The sequence below is a fragment of the Gallus gallus genome, chromosome 4 (genome assembly GCF_016699485.2).
Source record: "Gallus gallus isolate bGalGal1 chromosome 4, bGalGal1.mat.broiler.GRCg7b, whole genome shotgun sequence".
In the NCBI taxonomy this organism is placed as follows: Eukaryota; Metazoa; Chordata; class Aves; order Galliformes; family Phasianidae; genus Gallus; species Gallus gallus.
The window spans coordinates 21605167-21633102 of NC_052535.1; the positions used below are offsets into that span (position 1 = coordinate 21605167).

General features: G+C 37.6%; 1 protein-coding gene across 14 annotated transcripts in view; it reads left to right on the forward strand.

Moving 5' to 3' along the window:
• The window catches only part of RAPGEF2 (Rap guanine nucleotide exchange factor 2), a 174424-nt gene that overhangs the window by 101589 nt on the left and 44899 nt on the right, over nucleotides 1-27936 (forward strand). For 10 of the 14 annotated variants that reach the window (XM_046940691.1, XM_046940692.1, XM_004940909.5 and 7 more), the window contains one exon: nucleotides 27791-27922. The exons of 1 other annotated variant lie outside the window; for it this stretch is intronic. In XM_046940691.1, coding sequence (XP_046796647.1) covers nucleotides 27791-27922 — 132 coding nt within the window. Of the gene's footprint in view, nucleotides 1-5446; nucleotides 5677-6007; nucleotides 6560-27790; nucleotides 27923-27936 lie in introns of those variants that run through there. 3 more of the 14 variants (XM_040699712.2, XM_004940910.5, XM_040699707.2) reach the window with 3 other exon arrangements.

The window sequence follows — 27936 nt, forward strand, 5'->3', positions numbered from 1 at the left end:
GCATCTCATGTTTTCTTAAAGCAAAAATACCCTTCCACTACTGCCAAAATCTCACAAGTGACAAACCGATGAACAAACAAACAAAATAACAGAAAAAGCAGCTAGCCTTTAGATGAGATTAGGAGAAAAATAGAGTGGCTTTTGTTAGTTTTTTAATTCATTAGCATTCAATACTGTAATTCCTGCCCTTGTGGTCTCAGGTGCATTGAATTCTGTGCCAGAACAAGCATTGCTTGCAGTTCAAGTGTGTCAGCTTGTTGCAAACAGCAGTTATAGGATTCAGGGAGGCTAGTGAGGAATATAATGAAGAACATACAACCTGACTGGTTAACTGACCTTAAAAAAATCCCTGATTTTTTGTTCTTACCTTTCAACCATGTAGCAGTAGGACGCACATGAAAGAGGTATTGCGTTATCTAGCAGCAGTAAAGTTTTCCTGCTTTAGCACGTAGTATGGGTATGAAATGTGGGGGCACCTCACATAAATGAAGAGCCTGTGTCCCTGAAATTCCCACTGTGAATTTGTTAGAAATACAGTGATCCAATTTATATTTGTTTTGTTTTTGCCCCAAGCTGGTAAGGAGATTTGTGTCTTAGCAGCAAACCTTTGCCCAAGCAGGTATGGATGGCAAGGCATCATTTAGATCTGGCAAAGGTGCTTGCTTGCTAGTTGTGCATGCCATCAATTCTTGACCTTGGAAAAAGCATTTGCTTTTTTGCTTGTGTACTTTTTTTCACAATTTAAAAGCAAGAGACACATTCTCTTGTTCTCTGATTTGATTATTATTTTAAACTCTTGCCCTTAGTCCAAAGAGGGGAGAAAACTTTATGAACATTGGAAAAACTTCAAGTATTTTGCCAGAATGCCTTTTCCACTCCTAAAGTACTGAAACAGTTAAGGAAACTCATCTGTGACCATTCTGCTAGTTGAAATCATTAATATCTTCTGTTTTAATGTCCAATTCTTAGTATTAAAAAATGATAATGTATATACTTTTAAAGCCTTGTTAATGGCATAAAACTTGAGGCTTATGTAACCAATAGTCAACAAGTAAATCAGTAGAACATTACGTTGTAAAGTGACTTCGCTAGCATGCGTAATCAAAAGTCTTTTTACCATGCAAATAAGATTTAACAAGTACAACTTTAATATATGCTGCAGGAACACAAAGGATATGTTACATATGTTTTTGAAGAAAAAAATTAGATTTAAAGCGTAGTTAAATACAGTGCAGATGAGTTTCTCTGTGCTCTTACTGTGGTATTCTTTGCTCAAGTAGAGTTTGGAAGATTTGGATGCTCTGAAGATGGGACACTGTCACGTTTGGGATGAGTAGTCATTATGTCTGTTCTAGCATAAAAAAAGTCATCTGTCATAAAAGAGAATTGATGGCAAGTCTTTTAGAGGAAGGTTATAACTTGCTCCACTTTGAGCTGGCTGACCCACATGCTGGAAGCTTGCTTTTCTGATGCCAGAGCTATGCTGGAGGTGATAAATCAGCCTGTGGTCACAGGGAAGATTGGCAGCTGCTGTACATCCGCTCTGCTTGGGCACCAGCCTGCCAGCTCCAGGCTCGTTGTTCTCTTAAAGATCCGGATTACAGGTTCATCTGCAGCAGCAGCTCAGCAGAAGGGCATTTGTTCAAATGGTCTGTACCATCAATAAACATGCTATCAAAGCAGCACAGTTTGCTCCATTTAAACGGGACTTTGGTGTTGCCAGCAGTACAATGAATGTCAGTGTAATGATGATGACGTTGTATCAATTAAAAATTAATTTGACAAATGCTGTTACCTTCTCCTGCAACCATGTGTAATGCCTGTGTAATTGCCTCTTTGCTGTAAGTGTTTTGAGGGCACGTAATGAGTTTGTGCCTTATTACTTAGTTTTCTTTTCTATATCACTTCTTTTTTCAGTTTTCTGTCTTACTGGAGTCATAAAGCGATAGTAAATTTGGTGAACGTAGTGAATTTTGATGTCTTTTGACTTAGATTTTGAACAAGGAAGTGGTTCTTTATACAGTGCTCAAAGTGCTCAAAGGAAAGGGGAGAAGATGCTGATAATTTCTGTCAATGAGATAGAAAAGAATATTTTGCATGTATGTAATCTGTATCAAATTTTGAATACTCCTGAAGATAGTTTTGAGTTAAAATGATTGCTTGAAATTGGAGATCTGAGGTAATCTGTTGTTGCAGCATTAGTCATTAGCCTAAAAAGATTTAATAGTCCAAGCAATATTGGCACCATTTAGGAGAATGTCTGTGAGATGATATTCTGGAACATAAAATAGTTTAGAGGCATTATTTAGATGGTGCATGCTTCTGAGATCTGTACTAGCTTCTACCTTAAATTCAAAACTACTATGAATTCTATGTTCTATATAGAACTATGAATTCTGAATTTCATGCAAGGATGTCCTAACATCTGTAGTTACATTTATTAGAATTTTTTTTACATTTTTTTAAGAGGCTTGGGGAGAGATGTCAGCTTTCTTATCCATATAATACTTTGAAAGCTGTTTGGGATAACTCCTCATGTCCAATTATTGCAGATCAGCTTCGTTAGCATTTCACTTCAACAACCTACAAAAGCATTTGCAAAAAAACTTTTTACTCTTGTCAAACTTTAAATGTAAACTAGGAGTTTGTACATAAGCTTTGAAATACACATGAATGCAAAGTTGCGTTTAGGTTTTATAGTGCTTTCATATTTGTTTATGATAGGAACTTTCCAGGATATAATTCTCTAGTGTCTATAACTAATTTAAATACCCTTCATTCTTTACTGAAAGATGCAAAAATTAATTGAACTTCTTTATTTAATTTTTATGAAGTGTAACTCATGTTTATGTGGGTAGCTCTGAAAGTAATGCTTCCTATTTATTTCTATGGAAACCACAGAAGATGCGAAGAGCACAATAACACTTAATAAAGCAAATTCTCAGCTACAAAACATCATTTTACAATATAGGTACCACCATTATACATTTTTTGCCAGTGATGAACAAGAGCCTATATGCCACGCTTGTAAAAATCTGCACCATGGGAGGTGACCACTGTTGCTGTCACCACTGCTGAAATGCACCACACTCCACCTCACTTTGCTCACATCCACTGTTCGGTCTCCAGAAACATTCAGCAAGCATTGATGAATGCCAGTGAGTGCCATTTTCTTTCTGCATGGAATAGTTCCATCACGTGCCTTTTTGCTTCATACTTGTTTCCATGTCAGATGCTGTTTTGTCAGACTGCCCCTCTGCTGCCATCTGTCGTGTTGAAAGAAAGTCTAACAGAGCACATTGGTGGGAAGGTTCTACCTCTACTGCCATATCGCCGACATCCAGCTCTGGTGTCATAGGCCATCATAATAAAACAGGAGGCATTACTTTTGGAGCAGTATTTGTTTTTTCTGAAGTGATAATAGAAAGTACACGTTTATATTGCTCCACTGTACCTGGGAAGTGATGGAAGTGGTGGCAATTGAGTCACAGGATGTTTTGGGTTGGAAAGGACTTCAAAGTCCATTCAGTCCCAAGCCTCTGTCATGGGCAGGACTGCTCCTGCCAGCTCAGGCTGCCCAGGGCCCCATCCAGCCTGGCCTTGAGCACCTCCAGGGATGGGGCACCCACAGCGCTCTGGGCAGCTGTGCCAGGGCCTCACTGCCCTCTGAACATAGAATTTCCTCTTAATGCCTAGTCTAAATCTCCTCTCTTTTAGTTTAAACCATTCCCCCCTGTTCCATAAGCAGATACATGTTTGTAGCTCAGTTAAATACATAACAGTCCAGAAAGTGTTGTGTTTCCTTCCTACGCTGCTGAGTAATTTCTCTCTTGGCAGAAATTCTTTTTTCTTTTTTCTGGTAGGAGCTTATAGCACCAAACTCACATTCTGGTTGTGCTGTTACACACTAGGTCACTGAATTGAGAAGTTTTTGTTTGCTTCATCAACAAGTGGTAGTTTTTGATTTTGTACTAGGTGGGTTTTTTTGGGACTTCCCAAAGTGAATATGTTTTCCTATTTCTGTTCAGAACTTCATCAGAAAGTTGATGGTGCCAAGCATTTCACAGTTTTACAGGGCTCAAGCATGACCTAACACTTTAAAGTCATCTGTTAGTGGCATTGGCACATCACAAAGACTTTAAAAAATTTATTTTTCTAATTCAGTCATTTTAAAGAGTAACTTCTCTTTGACAGAAAGTTTTATCATATACTAGAAAACCAAGGGCACAAGTGTCATAAACTTTCATAAATGTAAATAGATTCAGTTTCAAATATGCTGCGTATGAAGTGGTGTCCTTAGAGTAACTGTGAAAAATAAAGATCAGATTGGTTTTCACTAAATTTTTAGCCTCATTTCCTAGCAATCATTGTCCACACAGAAAGAAATTGCTACGTAATTATCAGTGGACATGTATTTTGATGGAAGGCAGCTGCAGATTAGGTTATATAGTACTCTGCAGCATTCATTTCTTCCTGTGTGTTTATGCCTCTGTAACAACTGTTAAATCCTTTTCCCTCCTATTGTTTAAGGAAAAAAAAACCACACTTTGAAGTGGCTTTAAGCACAGATGGTCTCTGATTTGACAAAATATGCTGTAAACATGCCCCGAGAAGGCTGAGGCTTGCTGGGCAGGTGGCACGGTCCTGTTGGCCCTGTGTGGATCTCCACTGCCAGGTGCCATGGATCTGGGCTCTGTGGTGAGGGCTGCCTACTGGCTTGCTGCTGCAGCCCGGCCTCTGCGCCTTGGCTCCTCTGCGGCCTGGTGCTGGCAGTGTGCGACCAGCAGCACAGCCCTGCCAGGGGAGGCAGCGGGAGATTTCCCAGTTTAAGATGCAATTACGGTTGGAGAGGGGGATTATAAAAGCCATATGTATGTCAGTCTCTTTCAGATCTTGCATCCCCTTTTGTTTTCTGGGGGATTTGTGTATACAGTGTGCACAGAGAAGCAAGATCTATATTCAGAAAGCCTGAATTGCATGTTAAAAGGATCTTATCATTCACAGGCTACAGGCCATGGATGTCTGTGGCCTGCCTAACAGCGAAACAGCTGAAAATCTGCAAGAACTTGTCAAGTGCACTGTTTATAAATACTTGATAACAGCATTTACAGTTCTGCAGCAGCACTCTTTTGGGTGGGGGAAAAAGGGAGGTGATGTCAAACCTGCTTTGCCTTCATCTTCCCGAGAAGTCCCGCTTGGTGCAGGGCTGGTGGAGGTACATGCTGGTCCTTAAACTGGCAGCGCCCTCGGGAGCAGCCGTGAGCACATCCCTCCCCTTGGGGTCGCCTTCATCTTCAGGGGCTGACATCATTCAGGCAAGAGCTGCTTGTTTTCTCTGCGTTGTCCACCTCTACCTTAATGAGTGAAATGGTTAAGTGTTGGAGGGGACGAGCCTCAAGGAATGTGTCTTCCATTTGACTCAAATATTTCCGTGGATAAAGGGAGAGGGAGGGAGAGAGCGAGTGAGAAATGCACTTACATCACTAGGACCGCACTGAGTGTGCCTTTGCAGGTTAAGAGACAGACTACAGTCTCTTTGCTTTCTGCAGGAAGCAGCAATGCCGTTTGTATCCTAAGAGGAATTTTTTATTTAGAAAAGGAAGCATTCTTTCTGCCCAGGAAATGGCTTTCCTTGTGCGTTGCTATGCCAACTGCCTGCAGCCATGGTCTTCCAAAGTAAGCACAATAACGTAATTATATTGGCGTATTGCATTCAGACTCATGATTCTCTGGGTTTTTGTGTGTGTTACTGTGTTGTATTTCTGTTGCTGACTCTCCTGCTGGTAGATGTGCTCGTCTGGATTGTGAGGAACGGGCATCATAAAATCCAATGTCCGTCAATGTCACGCTGCCGAGATTAATTGTGCAAACTTGGTTAGCTGAGCGGCGCATGGATCACCGGTCACTACTGCCGGTAGCGCTGGCAGCCGGGGGAGGAGGTCCCTGCTCGCGTGCTCTGCCCTGATTTTGGGGGAGTGGAGGGTGGTGGCGGGGGGGCTGTGTGTGTGAGCGTGTGCGGTTGCAAATGAAACAGGAGTATTAACAATGCTTGGCTGGGTGCTGGGGCTGGTTCCTGCACCCTGACTAACATAATACTCTATTAAGCCTTTTTGAGGGAGTCTCTGTGCAGTCAGCCATTTTAGCTTTTTTCCTCCTTTTTTTTTTTCTTTTTTTTTTTTTTCCCCCATTCCTCTGTCTCGGGGAATGGTTTTGTTCCCCCGGATGAGCACTAGATATGTAGGGTTTCATTAGGCTCTTTGCATCCTGACATGGTTAGACTTTCTGTGTTACAAAAATGGAGACTAACGCTGTCGTTTGGATTGCTTCTCTGCACTACAAGTGTGAGGGGTTTTTTGAGCTTACCCGTAGTGACACTTTTAGTTCCAGCTTGCTTTCCCCCCTCCTCCTCGTTTTAATTTAATGCTGTAGAGGGTGACTTGCCATCCATAAGAAATTGGTACATGATGTGTAAATTCAGTTCAGCTTCTGTTTCTTCATTATGAAACCACTTGCAATCCCAGCTAACCATGGAGTTATGGGCCAGCAGGAGAAACATTCAGTAAGTATTGCAAATTCTGTTTGTTCTATCAATAACCTGTCACAGGCGAGCTGCATGGAGATTGGAACTGCTTGTCGTCTTCCTTGCGTACTTCTCCTGATTTGGGAATTTAATAGCGGGTTTTTCAGGGAAAGCTGTACCTGAGGTGGCATTAGAATCTGTGTCTGTGCTTAAGGTTGTTTTTTAGCTTGGAAAAGACAACTCTGTCGGATTTTTGAAGGTTAGAAGTGTACTCGGAAAATATTGACATACTTTTTGTGGTCATGAAGCTATTCAGTTAAAATGACTATGTATTTGTTAAAAACTTTAAAGGGGTATTTGAGTTTTGTAACGTGATTTAATTGTAGCCGATGATAAGAATAGATTTATTCTGTGTAATGTGTGGTATGGGTGTGCTGTTGCCTTGTAACATGGCATTGAACATCTGTGGTAGTCTTGCACTGAAAATGCAGAAACTGTTAGTAAAACACGGCATGAACAAAAGGCATAAGTACTGATGCTTTATAATTGATCCCATGAGTCAGCTACACCTTTGTCAGGCTTTAATCCCATGGGCTGCCTGTGTTTATTGTTTGTTATAAATGCATTCATAAGCAGAACAGCAAACATAATTTAACAAGGCCTCAGGTGTCAGAAACTAGAAATTTAGGCTTGACAGTATATAAAGCTGATAGAAGTAGATTCTTATCACTTTGCTGACATTAATATCTTCGTGGTAGATTTTATATGATTTGATGTAACTTTTAATTTCACCGTTTCTTTCTTGAAAACCTCTACATTCTGTGTTAGTGTATGTACTAGAGTCTGCATGGAAATGCATGCAGTATGTTCAGGGTACACAACTAAATCATAAATAGTGGGGAAAATGTGGTAACAGGAACTTCTTAAAGGAAGAATATTTTCATCACAAATTCAGCTTTAATTTTGTCTAGAAACACAGAAACCAATCTATAAACATTTCAGAACATGTCTAGTGAATTTATTTTTATGCATGCAGCAGACGTGTCACAGTTTCTTATTGCAGACTGTTTTGTTCGTTTCTCTTCTTAATTACATTCCTAGTATGAAGGAGTTCATGTTACCAAATCGTTGGTGTTCATGAAATATTTAGAACTTAATCTAAGAAAAAACCCCACCACAACTCCATTTCTCCTGAAACTCAAGTACTGAAGAATCTGAAATAGAACAGGATACCCTGAATTTGCAAATTGAAATAAAATGAGACAGATGCATATGTATTCTTTTTGCTCTCCAGAGAAGGTTAGCGAAAGTTTCTGGATGGATTCTTGTAACATAGCAAGTCTAATGTAAAATAATAGCTTATAGGTGAGGGAAATAATAACCTAGTAGTTTAGAGACCTTACATTCTAAAGTCTGGCACGTTCTAAATGCATTATTTTGAATTAATTAAGTCACAGAGATAAATCTCACTCTATGGACCAAAATACCGGAATGATGAAAGGTAAAAGATAATAATCATTGTATAAGTAAATTAGTTTGCTTGAAGAAATGCTGACATACAAATGAAAAAAAAAATCATATTTTTGACATAGGGCTGTCACACAGTTGCAGATTTTGCATTAACAAAATCTGTAGATAAGGTCTTGTACAGTTTAAAATGAAACTGTTAGGACACGTGTAGCTCAGAGCCGAACACTACTTTGGCAATGAAACTTTTCATGCTTGTTCTCCAGGTAGAGGCTTTTTGGTTGGAAAATAGAATTCAAAGAACTGAGTTATTGTAGGGAGGGAAGGTAAGTTCAGAGTTTGAAGATATACAGACTTTGCGTTGATTTGCCCAAAAGGAAAATTGACTGAATTAATCATTTTTGAGGAGAAGTTATTTTCATGTTTGTATGTTTCCAGAATCCTAAATCTTTTATTGAAGTCTGATGGACCTGACTTCAAGAAAAGAACCTTAATTACTTCTGTGACATCCCCACCTGCAGTCTTGAAGCTTGATTTGCTGAGACAAGCTGGAAATGAGTGCAAAAATCTCTTGTGCTAGGTTTCATAAAATTCTGTAAACTAATTGTCGTTAATGCTGTTAAGTTCCTAATTTAACACTAGTTTAATAGGCAATAAGTTTACTGTTCTGTGAAAATTGTTGTGCAAAATGACTATTATGTTCACGATGGTTGGACTGGAGGGAGGTGAAGTGAAAAACTGTTACATTTTCTATGTTAATTAATGTAAGAAATTAAAGATCAGTAGCATCCATGAAGAGTACAGGTCTTATTTATCTTTCATAAATTGGAAGGGATTGAGACAGTGCTGCAGCTGCGTGTGTGTACTGGGTGCTGTGTGGATGATGTTCCTTGAATTACTGTCAGCTGCCCAGCAGCTATCTCATTCCTCCTTTTCTCTTCTACATGTTGTTTGTGGAAACTTTACTTGGCATTAAGTGACTTGAGATGCGTAGCTCTTCCGTGAATGTGTAATGATTAAGAGCTCATGAATCGCCCAGTACCTTGCCATCACTTATGAACAGTCTGTAAGAAAAGTTACATTTTTACTTTGGGTACTATAGAAATTAAGTGCGCAAATAAAGGATGTGTTTCACTGGAAACCCAGTAAATCTCCATCAGTGCTCATGTGGACACTTCAGCCTTTTGATGTTCTTGATTTGTCTTGAATTACTGAAAGATATTGAAAGCAGTAAGTCTTCCGCTTGCTCTTGCTGTGTTGTAGTTCACAAAGATTGGTGATTCCATGCTGTGGGCCCCCTCACTCCCAACAATGAGGAGGAAATGTGTGATATTTTGAGGAAGAGTCTTGAGTTGTAACTACACAAATGTGGCTATTTGAGTTTGGTGTGTAGTGAGGGTGTTGATTGTGGGATGCTTTCCTAAGAAATGTGAAACATTATAGCAGAAGCATAATTTTCTCTTTCTGAAGGGGATAATCAGTACTGTTTTAGAACTCAGAAAATAAACATAGCCAGGGATACTTACTTGCCCTTTCGGGAAAGCATAGCACACTACAAGGAAGAAAAGTATAAACTGTGCTTGGTAAGCTGAACAATCCAAGATGACTTGACCGTGTGTGTATGCACACACATTTATGAACATATGTACACACATACACACACACAAGGAAAAAAGTTACATGAATAAATATATATATGAAATAGCCTACCTCCAATTGTAGTAGTAATCTGCTATCTGCTTTATCTGCTTATGATTTTGATTTTGTTTGTCTTAATGAAGTGCACTACACTGGGACTTGATGGAATAGTTTTTTAAGGGACATCTATTTTTGTTGCTTGTTGACAAACAAGATTTCTGGTTTATTCCCTTCAGATTATTCCTTTCCATTTCATTAGTGTATTTTGAAAAAGGTTCTCTCTGCAGACTGTTGATGTAGTTGTGGATTTTTTTTTTTAATTATTAGGAGTAGTTATTTCACTACTTCAGATGTGCGTTTTAGTATAGGCTTTAATTGTGCATGGTTACATACAATTCTTTCCATAAGATTCATTTCAAGATGGATAAGCCTTGGTTTATATTTGATATCTTGTGTTAGGTTCATTGGTCAAATGGCCAGGCTAAGTTTATGGCATACTATTCAAGTCCTGTTCAGAAGATAAAAGTATTATTTTTTCCTTTTCTGGCTTTTTATGGAGTTTGTAACTACAGTGTTAATATGATTCATATATGTGGTGCAGAGAGGCATTATCTTCATTTTTCAGATAGTTCTTATAAAGCAAATCTTTGGCAAAATCTAAGAACTGGATTCTGAAAACTTCAGATGCTTATTTATCAGTCTAGGTTAACTTTAGTAAGAGCTCAATGTATGGACTTCTTCTGAATTTTCTGTATTTTGGCCCAGATCAGGCACCCACGGTCTAATGATTTTCTGAAAGGTTAATTTTAAGTGGCTTGCTTGGCATCGTACCAGTGATCTGCGGTAGAGTCTGGATAAATTCTTATTCTCCAGGACAACATCGAACAGCAAATTTTCTCAAGAGCTCATCATTGGCATAATACCGGTCATCTCATATGAATGACAGTGGATGCATTAGTGATCTGTAGAGTTGGCAATGAAAATGTCTTCGGTGCATAGTAGATGTTATGCAACTTTTCTGTTACTGTGCCAAGGCCTGGGGACTGTACAGTATACACATATTTGTGTGAGTGTAGTTTATGTTTATGTAGTTGTGTGGAAATGTATGTTTAAAAAATATATAGCATCTACTTCTTAAAAAGGTAGAGCAAAAGCAGATTATGTATGTATATATGTTTATATAGATGTTTGTAAACATTAAAAAAGGCAAATAATTGTCTTTCTCTACCTTCTTGAGAAATAGGCAGATTTTTTCAGGTCAGAATAGATAGTTGACATCAAATAGAAATTTGGAAAGAATTTAGAATTGGAGAATGATAGAATGGTTTGGTTAGGAAGGGACATTAAAGCCTATCCACTTCTAGTCCCCTGCAATGGGCAGTGACACCTCTAACTATACCAGGTTACCCAGGGCCCAATCCAACCTTGACACTGAACACCTTCAGGAGTGGGGGTGCCACCCACATCTTCTCTGGCATTTATAAAGTAGAAAAACTTCACAGTGAGCATTGGGACACTAGCACTACCAGTATTACCAGCACTCTCTTATATTCCCAAGTGATCAGTTGTAATGGTGTTGTTAAAGTGCTTACGAAGTGCTTCATTGTGGTGTACACTGAAACCAGAATATAGACAAAATGCAGAAGTGAACCTAAAATGGAATCTGAGTTTATTCTGAAATGCTATTTTAGACCAACTGACTAATAATATATATTATTACTGGGGTGTAGATACTTCCCGCCTTATCTTCAGACAAGCTGAAAATCCAGCTAATATTGAGATCTGCTAATACCCAACAATCAAAATAAATAAATAAATAGAATTAAAAAAAATCCAAACTTCTAAAGAAAGAAAACAAGAAGTCCTTAAAGCCCTCAAGGTACCATTGATTTGCTTCTGAGACTACAAGTTAAAAGTCAGAGGAGTAATAGAAGCTCTAAAACGTACAGGATATTAGAATGCTGTGCTAAGTAGGTTAGGGAATTATCAGTATGCACATAGAGTGACATGAAGTCCGTTGTTACTTGAAGCATACATATTCAGCTAAGAAAATCCTGTGCCTTCGTATCTCAAGCATCTTCCACCTGAAAAATATTTGCACTCCCTTGCAGAATTCTTTAGAGTTTTCAAATGGTGGTGTGGTATTTGTGCTTGGACTTATTTCCCGTTGATGTAGTCTGTAAATTTAACAGTTAATGGACCTATAAAAATATTCCAGCAAGATGGAGTAAGTTGGATTTTTGGAAGCTCCATTTTTAATTACCTAGGGCAGGGCATCTCAAACAGAGATATGCAAAAAAAATACTTGGTTTATAAGAAGATTAGAAACTACTGTTGGTAGTGTTGCTTGCTCTATCAGTTATGATTGCCACTGGTACTACTCCAGTATGCAAGAGTGAGGGGGAAGTGTGTCTCATGGTCTGCACTCTGCTGCTAAGATGACCTGGAGCTTATCTGAAAAATTCTTCTGTATGTGATAGTATTACAGGTCTGCAGAATTGGAGAAGTACTTATCTGTGTCAAAATACAACAGCACATGATTTAGCAATTAAAATCACAGTTCTCTAATGCTCAGTTTTGTAAACTGGAATTGGATCAACATATAAACCATGTTCCGGCCATCAGTGCTCTGGGATAATGAACTATGCTTGTGCTGCAAAATAATTTTGATCTAGTTTGGTTTTCTTGTTGTGTTCTGGGCTTTAAATTACTACAAATTAGTCTTTAACAACATCCTTGGTGTTTGAGAAGTTGTACTGATTTTACTAGCTCTCTCAGGAATACACAGTTCCATGATTGTTATCTGAATAAATACAAGATTTTCAAGGTTTCTGGATATTTTTATTAAAATCTGATATTAATTTTCTGATATCCTAGTTGCAACAGTTTATATGTAGTTAGACTTCTCTTCAGTTACTATTATTGATGCTTTCTTGTTAGCATTCTCTGAATTTGATAATGAATAGAACAGTACTAAAGGAAAAAAAACCTCATGATAGTAGGGTATTTCAAGAGTTCATGCGGGATAATTGTGAAGCAATGTTTCCAGTATTTTTTGTTGTCAGTGAGGAGCAAGTACAACTGGCTGTGATGACCCTACGTGATGAGTATAGTCAGTGTTAAGGATTTGAGAAAAATGAGGAAGATGTCTCAAGATTTGCCCTTGACCAAAGGGTCTTGTACCTGATACGTTTCATTTTCAGTATTGTATTCGTCAGTGTCTGTAGCACAAAAAGTGTGGGTTGACTTGTGCAGGTCTGTGAGCTCTTTAGGATTCTAACCGTCAGTGTGCTTAACCTGTCAGTCCGTCCCTGAAAAGTAACTGACACTTGACTTGTTCCTACCCCAGCAATGGATGTTTGGCTGATCTTCCCATTTTGTTACCTTGCCAGTAGGTTTTTTTTTTTTTTTTTCCTGTTCATTTTGAAATGCTGATGATTCAGCAGAGAACCACAGGAAGAAAAAGCTGTACTGAAGGGTTACCTGAGTATTGCTCAGTGAGTTGCTTGTGAAAGCTGATCCTATGCCCAGGAGCTGGAATTTATAACAGTGTTTGTCATTCCTTCCTAAATCTGTTGTATGGGGATATGACGAGGGTAGATGAAGGACAACAGATCTTTGTTGTATGGGGATATGACGAGGGTAGATGAAGGACAACAGATTGCAAAGCTCTTATGTAGATGATGTTGAAGGTAAATAGCCTTGTATTAACAAATTACCTGACCCAAATGATGTTGATGTATATCCCTTAATATAACTAAGAGTTTTGTCTGGTTTTTTTTTTTTTAATTGGAGAAGATAAGCATCATAACCGTTATATTTGGTGAAGTAACTGGTAGCCTGCTAAGTCTAGCAGCTTGAATTGGATACTATTCTAGCTGCTATTGAGTCCTGTGCTATAGTCAGTCAAATTGCTGTCTTCTGTAAGATGCCATTCCTCTCAAAGCCAGACTGGAGTACCTTAGGTGCAAAAAAATTTGATCTTTTTCAAACTTAAGTGCGTTGTGGCGCCGGGGGGGGGGGAGGGAGTGAGTGGGAGGATGAATGTCCCTCCTTGATTTGGGAATGTTATCCTGAATTTTCTTTACATGATGTATGAGTGCAAGTTTAGTTAGGTGCTGTAGTGACTACAGAAATCTTTGAACTATTTGACAAAATGCAAACATTTTTGCTTTAATGGGAAGATGTCTCTCTGTGCTCAAGTGTATAAATACTTCCATGGATTTTATAGCTTATTATGGCCATGATGCTTCTCCTTTGGAGTGGGAACATGAAAACTGGTTTAACACTCTCTTCAGCCCAGATTTCGTGGCTTGATTCAGGAGTCAGTTTCTTTTATAAATCAAAGAAAAAACAAGCTCATGAGTTGTAAAGCTCTGCACTTGTTTTCATCCTACTATGGCTGCGTTTAATATCTGTTAATAAGTTAATGTTGTTGCAGTCATAAAATGAAGCTCCATGCGGCACTTGTAATTTCTGATCTGTAGATAACTTAGTACTGGTGTACAGGTGAGCCCATTGCTGATGTCTGGTTGCAGTAGTGCATCTTCTTGGTAACTACAGCTACCTGATCCTCAGAAGTTTATGGGAAGCCTGGGAAGGGCCATCATGGCGACTCAGACCATAAGCAGTGCCCTTGTTCCTCAGTCTGTGGTCTCTTTTACCCTGTAAAAGCGGAGTCTTTCAGCTTGCTTTCTTACAAGCACAGGTGCTGTGCACTAGGTCATTTGGATGTCAATTGGGGTGGGATTTTTTAGTTTATAGCCCGACTCCAAAGTGTGATTTTTGCAAGTAAGAAAAATAGATAAGAGCCTTTTTTTTTCCTTCTGTGAAGAATGATTTCATAGAAATGACATGCTGTTTTGTAGTTCTGCTCCTTTTGTGCATTTAGTCATGTTGGCTTGCTTTATAATTAAAAATAGGCTTTCACTGTACTATGTGGCTCCTGCAGAGTCAAGAGAATGAGAGCTGGATTGTGTTCTCAGGACTCCACCCGTGGCATTGTTTCCTAAATTCCTATCTGCTGCTGCATGCCTGCCAACTCCTGAATGCAGTAGGAGTTGCACAAGTGTCAGAAAGGTCTAATGGGAGATTTTCTGCAGGGGCACGGCAGGAGGAGGGAATGTGGCTGTGGTACTGGAACCTAAATTTAATCTTGGTAGTAGGATTGATGGCTTGGAAGTGGGGTAATGGAGAACATCGTGCTTGAAAGCTGGATGCATTCAGCTGTGGTCAAAAGTAATAATCGGACTAGATTTTGGGAAATGTAAACCAAACTGTGGAAGCTCTTTTTCATTTGACCCAACTACAGTTTTTGTTCTCATGATTGTTATTATTTTCCTTCAAACTACACATAAGCAGCTAAAAGTACTTCAAAACTTGCATTGTATGGCATCTGCCTCTGCTGTTTCACTGATAAGTATACAGCTTGACCTCTAAATCTTAATTTATTCCTGATAGCAAGCTAGGGGAAAAAAAAACATCTTTCAAATACTTGGCAGGCATTAGCCTCTCTTCTATTCTATGTTGCTCAGGAAAGAGACAGATGCCTTCCTGGTGTGTGTGCATTTTCAGTTTTGACCCACATTGCTAGTGGATTGTTTGCTGGGTTTTTTGGCCTTTGAAGAAGTTGAATATAGAGAAGTTCTTATTTGAAAGATTCTTACATAAAGATCATTTGTTTTTTCTTTCCCCTCAAATCCTTACTGTGGAGGAACCATGAGGAAAAGGAAAACGAATGCATTTAATGACTAAAGAGCCTTTGTAATGAGTAATTTGAATAATTAACTCTGTGTCTGGAAATGGTGTTCCATTGCTTTTTTTTCATGACAACAGTGAAGATTATATATATATAACTAAAACGAAAGTGTTTGAGCCGAACAAAACACAAACTAAAATGAAAACTATTTTTTTCTGCTAATTACTGTAGAAGTCTGTATATTGTGTGTATATTGTGTGTATACACCTGCTGGTGTATAACTTCTGCAAATATTTTTTGTTGTCTGTCTCCAGGGATTTCTATTCTGTTTGGTCTTGCTTGATTCCAAAGAATAGGTTCTTTTAATTGCTAACAGATATTTTTACTTCCTAGTGTTATGAGAGATTTCTTGCCCTTCACAGAAAAGGATTTCAGATAATTCATTTAGCAGTTTCCAAGATTCCCGAATACAGCTGGTATTCCTAAATAAATGGATAGTAAAGCATTAGTTTGATGAACAGTGGTATGCATGTCAGCAGTAGTATACAGAAAATCTACTTATCTGCCTCTGCCTGCTGAAGAAAGAGGTTGTTTAGACAGATAAATGTCACTCCTACACCTGGCACTTCCATTATTATTGTGTGTTATTATTACTTCTGTGAGGATGGTATTATGGGAAAACTAAATTTATGAATTTCTTTGTTAGAGTAATATGATATTTTTTTTGAGTGGAGCTGGCATTTTATCACTTAAGCATGCAAAGATAACACGGTTAACATAGTAAATGACTAAAAGATCTATCACTTAGCCAAGACCATTTGGATACTGGCAGAAATCAGTGGTTAGAATTTGGCTCTCAAATTCTCTTGTTATCACCAGGTGACCTAATGAAACGAGGGATGTGCAAGCACACATTCTAGGTCTCTGTAGCTAATCTTCTGTTCAATAGGAGAAAAAAAAGATTATATTTACTAACGTGGCTTAGTGGGAAAATATTGGTGGTAGATGGATGGCTGGACTGGATGATCTTGGAGGTATCTTTTCCAGCATTGGTGTTTCTAGGATTTTAAATGCATTTCTTTCAATTTTCTAATTTATTTCTATATTTACTATTTTTCTACATTTTGGCAATCTAAAACGTCTCTTTCTAAATAGGCATCACTGTAATTGTTTGTGGTATCAGTTAAATATATGTTGCTACATGGATTGATATTATTTATTTATTAGAATGCAGTTTTCCTAAGAAAGGAGTACAAGAGCTGATTTAAAGTTTGTGTGCATTGCTGTACAGACACGAACAGATTTGTGGAAGCACATCTGAATGTCTGCATTTTATGCAGACTAACATGATCCTTCAATTGACTATTTCCTTGCTCTAAAGAGTTTCTGGTTTTAGCAGGCACCGCATAGTTCCTTTTAGCTGCACTGATAAAGACTTTTGTGAAACCATTATGTTGTGAATGTGTTCATGTGGGTATTTGGAAACATTAGGTTATGACAAGGCTGAACTAGTTGAACTTAGGGTTTGATATTAGTATATTGAACAACACTTTGGCTGTAAAGAAAACCAGCAGGTTGATTCAGAATTCAGTGGACGTAGTGTTGATGTACAAGAAGGGTCTGTATTGAGTTGCGTAAATAAACTCATGTGTCCCTACACAGGGATCCTGAATTTAGTGGAACACTTATACCTACCTAGAGATTCTCCAAAAGGAAGAAAAATAGATTGTTTTTCCTCCTTCTGTATGATCACACACAGGGAGGACTTTTGTCCATTTAAATCAAGTAGTCACAGTTATTTAAAGAACTTTAAATCTTGTTCTGTGCTTACAGAACAGAAACTCTAGGGGTATTAGGATTGCATGTTACCATACACAGTCCTAAATGTTTGTGTCAGTGTGAAACATTTTCATTATTTTCTTTGGGTACCTTTGGAAGAAAAGTGTAAGCAAAGCGTAGGCAATAAAGCTGCAAGTATTTCTGCAACATTCTCTGCAATTATATTGCCATAGCATAAGTACTGCTATAATTTCAAAATGATAAAAATAAGTAATAAAGCTATTTGACTAGTAGGTTGGTGGAGCATTAAAAATCAATGGTAAGGTAAAAACATTAACATTAGGATTTTGCAGCATTAACCACGTAGAAAGAGAGAAGCTTATTTAAAAATAATCTGAGTCGTCTAGCTGCTGTGCTATTTTTACACTATCAGAAAAACCTTGAGACGTTATACGTACTAATTTCACAGTGCAAATATGAGGCCTTCTTACTTTCTGTACATTAATCTCAAAGGGATTCTCTTTTTAATATGTTCTACAGTAACCTTTCTTTAAAAAATCTTCAAGAGCATCCTCATTTTTTAAAGCAAAATTATTTAGGAATGCTCACTTTATACGAGTAGGAATCTCCAAAATACAACTCTGGGAATACACATTTCTGCTCTACCTTAAAAAACACTACATGCATGATATTCTTATTAAAAAGCTTTAGTGGTCCTTTGCTCATTTGTGTATTGAAATATGCAATTGTGTATTGAAATCTTACAATGTTACAGTTCTTCAGTTACTTTGAGGATGAAGTAGAAGTGTGATTCTTGTATTGATGAGTGAGGAAAATAAAAGAAGCTTCTATTGGAGGGCAAGCACATGGAAACAAGTTGCCGTGGTACACAACTTTTTGTTTGGAGTGGAAGAATTTGTGGAAGAATTATACGGTTCTCTCCTATTGCCTGAGTTATGGAAAAGCAAAGCTATCTTAGAATTATTTTTTTTCTTATGATCTTTACTGTAGCGAGCAAATATAATCCCTTAGTTAAAACTCCAACAGTGGTGTTGATATGGACACAGATACTAAAAAAAACCAACCAACCAAACAAACAAAAAAAAAAAAACAAAAAACAAAAAACCCACTATGTAATTAGGAATTTTCATGTCTACTTCCTCAAATGTATTTTTATTTGGTGTTTTATAGAGATATAACTCCATGTAAAATTGAAATCTCCAGTTTTTCATGTTTACATAGAAGCTATTTACATATCTATATTTTTTTAAATAATTTTTCCTTGCAAGTTTAGAGAATACATGTCTTTACTGAGAAACTGCAAGTAGTTAAAATCTAAAATATAACATTAATCATGTTGACTCTTGTGAGTTTTTCTTCCTTTGGTTAGTCTGTTTCTCAGTGAAAGTGAGAAAAACCAACCTGGCCACTGCTTTTTCTACTCAGACAAATGACATGGATCTGGAAGGGATTTTCTGGGTCACTGCCATTGCGCAGTGGGTTGCACAGCATGCTCAGGACTTTCTCTAGCATCAGTTTGAAACCTTCTCTACCACAGCTCCTGTCAAGTGTGGGTTTGAGAATCTGTGTTTTGCTAGGCAACAACTTTCTTTCAACTTTTTACTTATTAGTTTTTGCACTTGTATTGCATTTTTACTGTAAGTGCTTTTTTTGTCCTTTCTTTTTCTTGGTAGTGACAATATGCTTTCTCAGCTCATGCTAAAAGGTGCTTTATACACCTTCTCAAACTACTTCCTGTGATTATTTTGGTAGTTCTTTGCAACTCTTCAAATGTGTGACTTTAAGTTCACCTTTATTGAAAACATGCAGCTGGGAATGTGTACAATCTTTCAGGGAAAATCTCTTCCGGAGCCAAGGATAAGAGCCCCAAACTAATGTGTTTCTGGATGATGCATGCAGTGATCTCATTGGGTTCCTTTTCTGCTGCATCACCTTAAACAGTTCAGTCACCTAATCAGTTAACTGTCTGGAGATGTTTTCGTAATCATTTCTGACAGATAAGTTCCCAGGCCGCGACTGTTTTGTTTCATTTTTCTCAAATTGCTTGACCTTGCATCTTTTATACAGCATACTCACTTGTTCTTAGCTACATGTAGGCATCATATTGCTCTCATGGACTTGTCCTTCTCATCCTTTGTGCCATCTGTATCTCTTTGTGCTGTCCCAGCAGGCTTTGCCACCATGTTTGTGATACATCTCCATCTTCATCAATTTCTATGCTTTTTACATCCCACTTGGAAAGATCTACTGCTTGGTTTGCCCTTAATTTTTGTCTGTGATTGAGTATGAAACAAAATCAACACAAGATGTAAGAAAGCTCTTCTGATGAAATCTTCAACACTTGACATTGCACACATATCGTGTGTTTTTAGCTTTGGTGTAGACTCTCTACTTGTCTGTAGTGGTTTTTAAAGCACCTCAGTCATGCTTTAAAGCCAAAAATAAAGTGTCTGTAGGTTCCTTCATTTTTTACCTCTGCTGGTGTAATGGCCCTTGTATGCGTTTTGGAGGGCTGCTTAAGAAACCTACACTGAGTCTGAATACAAGGTGTACTCAGGCATCCCATCATTTATGAAAACATAATGCAGGATTTAAAACATTTTGTTTGAAAATGTTTGAATTCACACTTCCTGTAAACATATATATACACTTACAGTATTGAACCTTTTTTACTTTTACAACTTTAAACATGCATCTTTTTCCAGTTTCCTCTGGAAGCAGAATTGGTAACCATGCTGTCTGTTCTTTCCTCTCCCACAAGTGCACATACCAGGTCAAAGAGTTCAGCATTTACAGATTTCCAAAACTCCTGAAAGTAGGCTATTTAGTTTCTAGTTTAGCAACAGGCATTAGCACATGAAACAACAAAGCAGCCACAAGACCAAGTATTTAGAAATATCATCAACTGGTACATGTATTACATTAGTATGGAGATCAATTATTCCCAGGAGACAAATCTCTGCAAAGCCAGGCTTTATTAATTTTGTCCTCCATATCTACTGCTATTAAATAACAGGAGCTTTTACTGAAGTGAAGTGGCTGAGCTCATTTACTGGACAGAGCAGTTGGTCACTAGGTGACCTTTTTTTTTCCTTTCAGAATTGTTAACTGAGCTCACAGCAATGCAGAAACCTTTGTATTCCTGAAAATAGGATAATTATTGCTACATGACCTAGCTTAACCATTGTCTAGGCCATTGAGTTTTGTAAAACATTTAGACTTTTGCTTGATGGTTGTGGGTACAGATCTCCATCATTTTAACTACAGAGCAGTATGGTTTTTGTTGAGACAGTACATTTCTTTAAGGGAGATAATTAAAACACTGTGGTATTAGAGTGATATTTTATTTTATTTTATTTTATTTTATTTTATTTATTTTTCACTTCTTTTCTACTCTTACACCTTCAAGATATTCCAGATGAAAATTGAGATGTCTCACAGTGGTCTGCAATTGTAGCTGAGGCCTCTTTTTCTGTCAGTTTTCATTATTTTCACAGTATCTTCCCAATTTTATTCACTGTTTCAGGGAAGCTGTTAGCTTGTAGGTAGCTGTGGGCTGCACACAGCGCAGACTTCAGGATTGTAAATAGGAATGCTTGCTGAGAGTATTTCCAAGCTGTCTGATGCAGCATTACACATGTGCAAGCCTGAAATGCTGGAATAGATGTTGCTTTCTACCATCTGAGCAGTAGTTCAGTGTGACAAGGAGTAGAATCCTATGTAAACTTTAGATGCTTTTTAAAACAGACAGAATTGACCAATATGAACAATTGTTGCCAAATGAAGAAGTTTCACTTTTTCTGAGTGAAACAGAATTCTGAATAAACTTCTCAATAATCTTCTAAATTGAAATACTCTGATCTTGCAGAATTGCTGCTTCAGACAACAGAATTGTTGCTAATGTGTAGAGTACATTAGAATGCTTTGTGTTCAGAATCTCAGAAACCTGACAGGGAACTTTGGAAAATTATATCCTCAGTTCAGAGTGTTTTAGTTCAAATCCACTACATTTTTTTTTTTTTTTGTATTCTTGATTTGCTTTCACTATAAATATGTGTGATACTTCTTTTTTCATACATTATTTGGGTTGATATCAGTCCGTTTGTTTGCCAGAGGAGTAATGCTTATGTGAGATTTCCTGCAAAAGGTGCTTGAATATAGAAATTACATTGAATCTGTGGCACTAAAGCTGTCAAAAAAAGGCTAGTCTTACAGACCTGGTTCTACAGCAGATAAGGCAGTTAAGTTAAAGAAGCATAAGCAGGTGTTAGTGATCCATTTTGTATTTCTCCTTTGAAAAGGATTGTCCCTGAGAGCTTTTCTCCATTACCCTGATACCCATTTACATTTCACCACCTCTGTCCCTATGCAGAAGTCAATAGTCCTCCAAGCAAGGGATAATTATGTTTGATGCATTAAATGCTCATAGGATTAGCTGCTCAGAGCTATGAGATGTACATTAAGTGGCAGGCGTTGTGTGTTTTGTAAGTGAAACAAAATGAATTTCCCACACATGCTACATCTCGCTCAGTCTCTCCCTGAGACCAGCAGGGCACATTGCATTGCTCTAAGCCTCTGAATAGTTTTATGGGGAGTACTTACAGAAAAGTATTAGTGCAGGATAATTCTGAAGAGCTTGCTTGACAAGGTCCTTGCAGGTCTGTGTTGCTTTTTGGTGTTGTTAGTGAGGTTCTATTGTGGGCTTTGTACGTAAACAGTCTGCTTAACACATTGCACAAATGCAGTATTTTCAGAACGTGGGTTATATCTCAAATGTTGTACTCAAGTTGAAGAATGTTTTTAAGAAAAGTCTGCGTGAGTTTTGAGTCACCGCTTCACACAAAGATGTCTGTTTGATTGAGGAAAATATCTAGATTCAAAATGCATGAGCTACTTTGGCATAAAGTGGACAACGTACAACATTCATCATTCAACTCAGAAGGTTCTTGTTTCGTCTGTTTTTGTCATTTAACTCTTCTCTTGCTCAAGTTTGCAGAGAAAATACATAGATACCTCAGATATTTTCCTTCCCACTCCTACATAAAAGGAAATCCTGCTTCCGTGGGAATTGCATCCAAATTTGAACTGTGCATAGCTTGAACTCCTTTTTTTTTTTTTTTTTTTTTTTGAGTTTAACTCTGTGCTGGACATGTCAGCTTGTATCATGTCCTTAGGCAGAATCAATAGAAGTTACTTTATTATTCCGTAATTACTTACATTGACTGCTGTGTTTTAAATTACTGAACCATAAAAAAATTGTTTTCCTTGATGTCTCTCTTGGTTTGAGAAAGAATTATGTTGAAATAGCACACAAATAGCACGCTGATGAATATTTGACATCAATAGAAATGTTTCTTACTTCAGTCATTAAATATGAGAAATGTGAGTGTATCAAAAGAAAAAGCCTAAGCAGATTTACAAACATTTAATAGAAAATTAAATGTTTACATAAAATAGTGAAATAAGATGTTACTGAATTGATAGGATATAAAGAATGTATAACTTTTATTTTCAATAGAGGAAAATGGGAAGGACTAAGTTGTAGTATTTATTATATATGGTGGTTTTTATTATGATGGTGTTTATTTTTCTCCCATTAGTAAGAAGGCTTAAGATGTGTATTTAGTAACAGCATGAAATTAGAAGAATTAGTGTTTTTCTTAGCACTACATTGTCTTTTGTTACGTTATTTTGTTAGGCAACAGGTGCTACAGGTGCGGAGATGCATGTGTTTAGAGGCTGAAGAATTAATGTTTGTATTTCTTTAAGGTCAGAAATTGTAAGCATGTCATAAAGGAGATACTCTGTGTTGTCTCATGTCCACCATACTTGCTTTGCCTACCTCAGGGTGGTTAATTACCTGTAGCATTAACAATTAATATTGCTTTAAATAATGTTACATTGTTCCTCTCTTAAATTCCATATTTCTGTGGGTGTACTTCAGTCCCTCAGTCAGCTACTTTGCGGCTTTATACATCTTTCGTAAAGCACTGAATAGCATTCAGTGGAGGACCTTGTTTATAAAATGCTTACTGATGGGTTTGCTCTAAAATGAGTGGCTTGTTGGAATTCATATTGTATTTTAAAATTATATTTTGTTTCTGTCTTTCCCATTATTATATGTGTACTTCTTTCCCCACATATAATTGCATGGAAAAAAAAGCAAACAAACACAGAAGAACTAATTAAAAAAAAAACCAAAAAGTACAACTTCAGCCACATTTTACTGTTTTCATGTCTCTTTACTATATACGTAAATATTTTCGAATATTTCCTAGTAAATATTCTGAAAATGTATTCATGTTCCAATGTGGCTTCTCTGAAGATATTCAAGACCTGTCTGGATGCCTACCTGTGTGACCTATTGTAGGGTGCCTGCTTTAGCAGGGGGGTTGGACTCAATCTCCTGAGATCCCTTCCAGCCCCTGCAGTTCTGTGACCGTGTACTGGTTTGTTAAGTAGGGTAAACCCAACGGTGCTCTGATCAGAATGCAGTAGAGCTCAAGTGCTCGGTAAGGAGGAGGATGAACCTGGCACAGTCCCTGCAGTGGCACGTAGTCACGACCTCTTGTTAGACAGAAGGGCGTGCTGGAGAGTAGGAGAAAGTCATGATGTTCCTAAAATGGGAGGAAAGCATTCAGAGCGAAGTAATTGTTAGCTTTGCATGCATGGAATGGTGACTCATTTTGAGGATGGAAGTAATAAAATGCTGCTTTTAAGATAGACAGTTATGATATGGTTTAAGATATGTATGTTTCAACATGGAGATGCAGCTTGTCCCTAAGAAAGTTTCCCAGAATTGTTTTTTTTTTTCCTTTGTTTTATTATTTTCAAATAGTAAATGCTTGAAGTTCCCAGATCCTTTTCTTCTCCATTTTATCTACGTGCATGTAAACCACTAAAATGTGTTCACGTATACATGCACACTTTCCAAGAGCTACAAACATGTTTATTGTTTTAAACTTTCTTTTCCCAGCTATGTTATACCTTAGTATTTTTCAGTTCCCAAGCGTGTCCTTGAAAATTGGTTAGCGAGACAGTTATCTGGTCCTTTTCATGACTATTAATTACTTAATATAGTGTCCATGTGATATTTTAAAGTTACATTTACTGAAGAATGAATCATGCATTTATTTTTGTAAATTAGTCTGCCGTGTTTTCATTCCATCTGCTAGTTCATCCTGATGCTGTCACTGCGAGTGTTTGATAACAAAGTTCAGAGTCATTGTAAGTTGCTGGCTTCAGCAGAACTATAGTTTGGTGTTGTTGCAGGGCTTATTATACAGAATACACAAGTTACATTTCTACCCTTGTTACTTTGAAGGACTCCTTAAAACTAGCCATGCATTAATAGAAATGCAGAAAAGAATATACAAGGTGCTCTTTGGCTCTGATGGCATTGGTTGTGCCTGAAGTCCCTCACAGCTGATGTTACACAAAGAAAGCAATGTGCCCTTAGGTTTTCTCATATTATGGTAGGATCCAGAGGATAAGTGCTGTATGTAGCCTTTACACACTTAGAATGTATCAACCTTTACTCTAAATGCTAAAGGCAGTCTTAAAGCTGTTGAATAGAATGCTAGTGGAATACAAGCACGAGTGCTTAAATTTCACAATAAGGTGATATTCCGTAGTACTACAGATAGATCCGCAGCAGTGAACTGTTAAGTCTTCCAAAGGCAAGGATTGATGTTCCTTGTGGAAAACAGTGGAGTTTCTGATGTTATTTTCGAATCATGTTCTGTTTTTCGCTGCATGTAGGAAATTAAGTATAAATACCGTGGTTTGGGCCAGACAGCTTTGTGCAGGTTGCTGGCACTGCTCAGGGTGTTGAAAGGTGCATTTTATTCTTGCGCTGCTTACTGAAAACTGTTTACCCAGTGTCATCCTCTGCAATCAGTACCTTTGCTTTTTCCCATGGTGTACAGCTCTGTCTGTTAGATAATTTAAATAGGAGTGTGTGACTAAGACAGAAATGCATGCACTTTGCATTTCTCACACACTCTTTGTTGAGCTCACAATTTAAATGTTTCAACCTCTTTACTGTCTTTTATTTCTTCTCACACAGCTTCTCACCTTAACTTGTTCAGGGGTAGGGCAGTTGAACTGGATGTCGCTTTTGGGCATGTTGCATAGAGATGTAGTATTCTGCAAAGATGTGAGCATGTGCTTCCTGCTTGTGAATAGTCCTATTTGATTAAGATCAAAGTGACTGGCTGGGTTGCCCTAAGTAAAATGCCTGCTTCTGATCTGCTGCTGTCACCAGTTGGCAAGCCCATCACATGCGGCATGGCTTTGACTTTGGGAGCTGTTCTGAGACCAGTAGTCACCAGACGTTCAGCTGATTGTCTGCAGCCAAAATTCAGAAGGCTTGCTTTTTATTTGCCTTGTTTTTTATCAGTTGCGGTGCAATCTCTTCTATCGCCTATGTAGGAATAAAACAAAGATCCACTTAAAACACTAATTGCAGCTATTATACTAAACATAGATGGATTTCTTTTTCTTTTTAACGTACTAACAAGCTTTGCTTTGATGTAAGGTTTTAAAGAATTGTTATTGCATTGATTAGAAATAAATGCAATTATTAGTGACTTGGAGACATTTGAAGGGCACTATGAAAAATGAATGTGTTTGGCTGAACTCAAGACTGCTGATAATCAGCTTCCTTTGAAGTTAATGTTTATTTGTGATTGAAACAGTTACTACTTCCTAAACTAGAAATCTTTCAAAATATTATACAATACCTATTTTGTGAGTTATTAGGCAACGTGTGTCCGCATTTTAACACAATACATAGGATTTGGAAATCCTATATGTTTAATTCTAGGGAACTGTATTTTCAGAACCAAGTGGAATGTTCATTGACATGTTATAAAAGCCATGGAGATTCACTTCCTACATATTCTATGTATAGAATATATTCTGATTTTTAGAATGGTGTGAATTGTGATCAGAAAATAATACAATGGCCTGAATATCAGTACATCCTCTGTAGTTTTGTGCTGATTCAAACTTAAGGAATGAAAAAGGAAGAGCGGGATCAACAGATATTATAACTAATGCACTTTTCAATTCTGTATTTTCTCCTTTTGGTAGATTAGCAACAGTGGTGAACATAATTAGATTTTTCTGGAGGCAGCATTTGTATGTATGTATTAGAGTATTGCTCTTGTTAATTTGCCTTTCATTGTTGATTGGTATATGAAGATCAAATCTAGCTTTGGGCTGACTGAAGCTTTTTAGGGCTATTAATATCTGGTTCCTAGTTCTAACTCATGCTTCACAAAAATATAGTAAGATTTTTTTGTAATGTCCCCATTTTTGCTATCACCAATGTAGTCATGCTGTTAAAGAAGAAGACCTTTCTAGGTATATTGGAATAGGAAATGCCAGTCAATCAAAATACGACTGAGGTTTCTGGTTGCCTGTGGTTTCACCACACATCCTGAAGTCAGGGTTTTTTTAGGGCATGTACTATAAGCAGCCTTATGTGAGGCATGCAGCTGTAAAACCTTTTAGTACGTCTAACTGTATCGAGCCAGTCATTTTCTGAAGAACAGCCATTCTTATGACTTACAGCTGACTTTTTGCGTAACCTTTCCTACTGATTGACTTCTTCTTCTTAATGTTAGATGAGCTCTTGATTCCGTTTCCATCCAAGGTGAATGGTAGTTGTGCCGAGGTAGCATTTTAATAACTGACATGAGTGGACACTCCTCGTTGTTAGCTCTGTTGAGATGTGCTTGTGTCTTCCTTGTCTGAATTGAAACACTAAAAAATGAACAAAGAGTTTTGTGTTGTTGTTTTTTTCCAATTATTGAAGCATTTATTGCATGTCAAACTGATAGTTTAACATACTTTTATTAGCTATCAAGGAGATGAAGGCTTTTTGAGGAGAGGAGAAATAGCATTTAAAAGTTTATTCATCAGTCTTTTCTTTCTGCAATCTGGTAGGGTTTACAATTCTTACAGATTTTGATGGGAGCTGTTTGCATAAAGCAATTGTAAAGTATATGTCACAAATCTTTGTTGAATGACTGTTAAAAGATCAAATACACCATCTTGTTTCATTCCTCAGCAAAACATATTAGCAAACTCATTTCAGGATTGCAGCTCTTTGCTGTTGCATTTGTCTTTCCATGTTTCCTTTTTGCCACCATGTTGTTTCACCCAAAGTAGAACAGACAGTTCAGTGGCTTGGATTTTACTTTAATTGTCTGTAGTGCACCCTGTCTACTTCAGAAGCAAGAGCTGGTCAAATCCAGAACAGTGTTTGCTGTAATTCTGTGGCTTTACTCACTGTTAATCCTAGTCTAAAGGAAACCATTGATGTTGCAAATAGTGAAATATTCATATGCAGTTGAATTCTACCCAAAGTACGTAGTAAGAAACTGAAGTGTCTTGGCACAAAGGTTATTGTTTCAATGATGCTTGTTTCCAGATTTTTTTTTTTGCATCTGTTCTTGTATTTGCAGCACCTGCATTATGTTGCTGACCTCTGCACCAATCTAAAAAACTAGAAATTTTATGCTTTATCCTCAGACCCCAATGGTTTTCTTAGTACAGTTGGTGCTAGCAGAGAGTAAAGCATGACATAAATGATTTAAATTCATTTTTCTATGTATCTCTGTCAAATTGTAATGATGCTTTTTCTGCTCCACCTGTAGCTTCCTGCAGATTTCACAAAGCTGCACCTTACTGACAGTCTCCACCCACAGGTGACCCACGTTTCATCCAGTCACTCAGGATGTAGCATCACAAGTGATTCGGGAAGCAGCAGCCTTTCTGATATCTACCAGGTAAGACTGGAGCG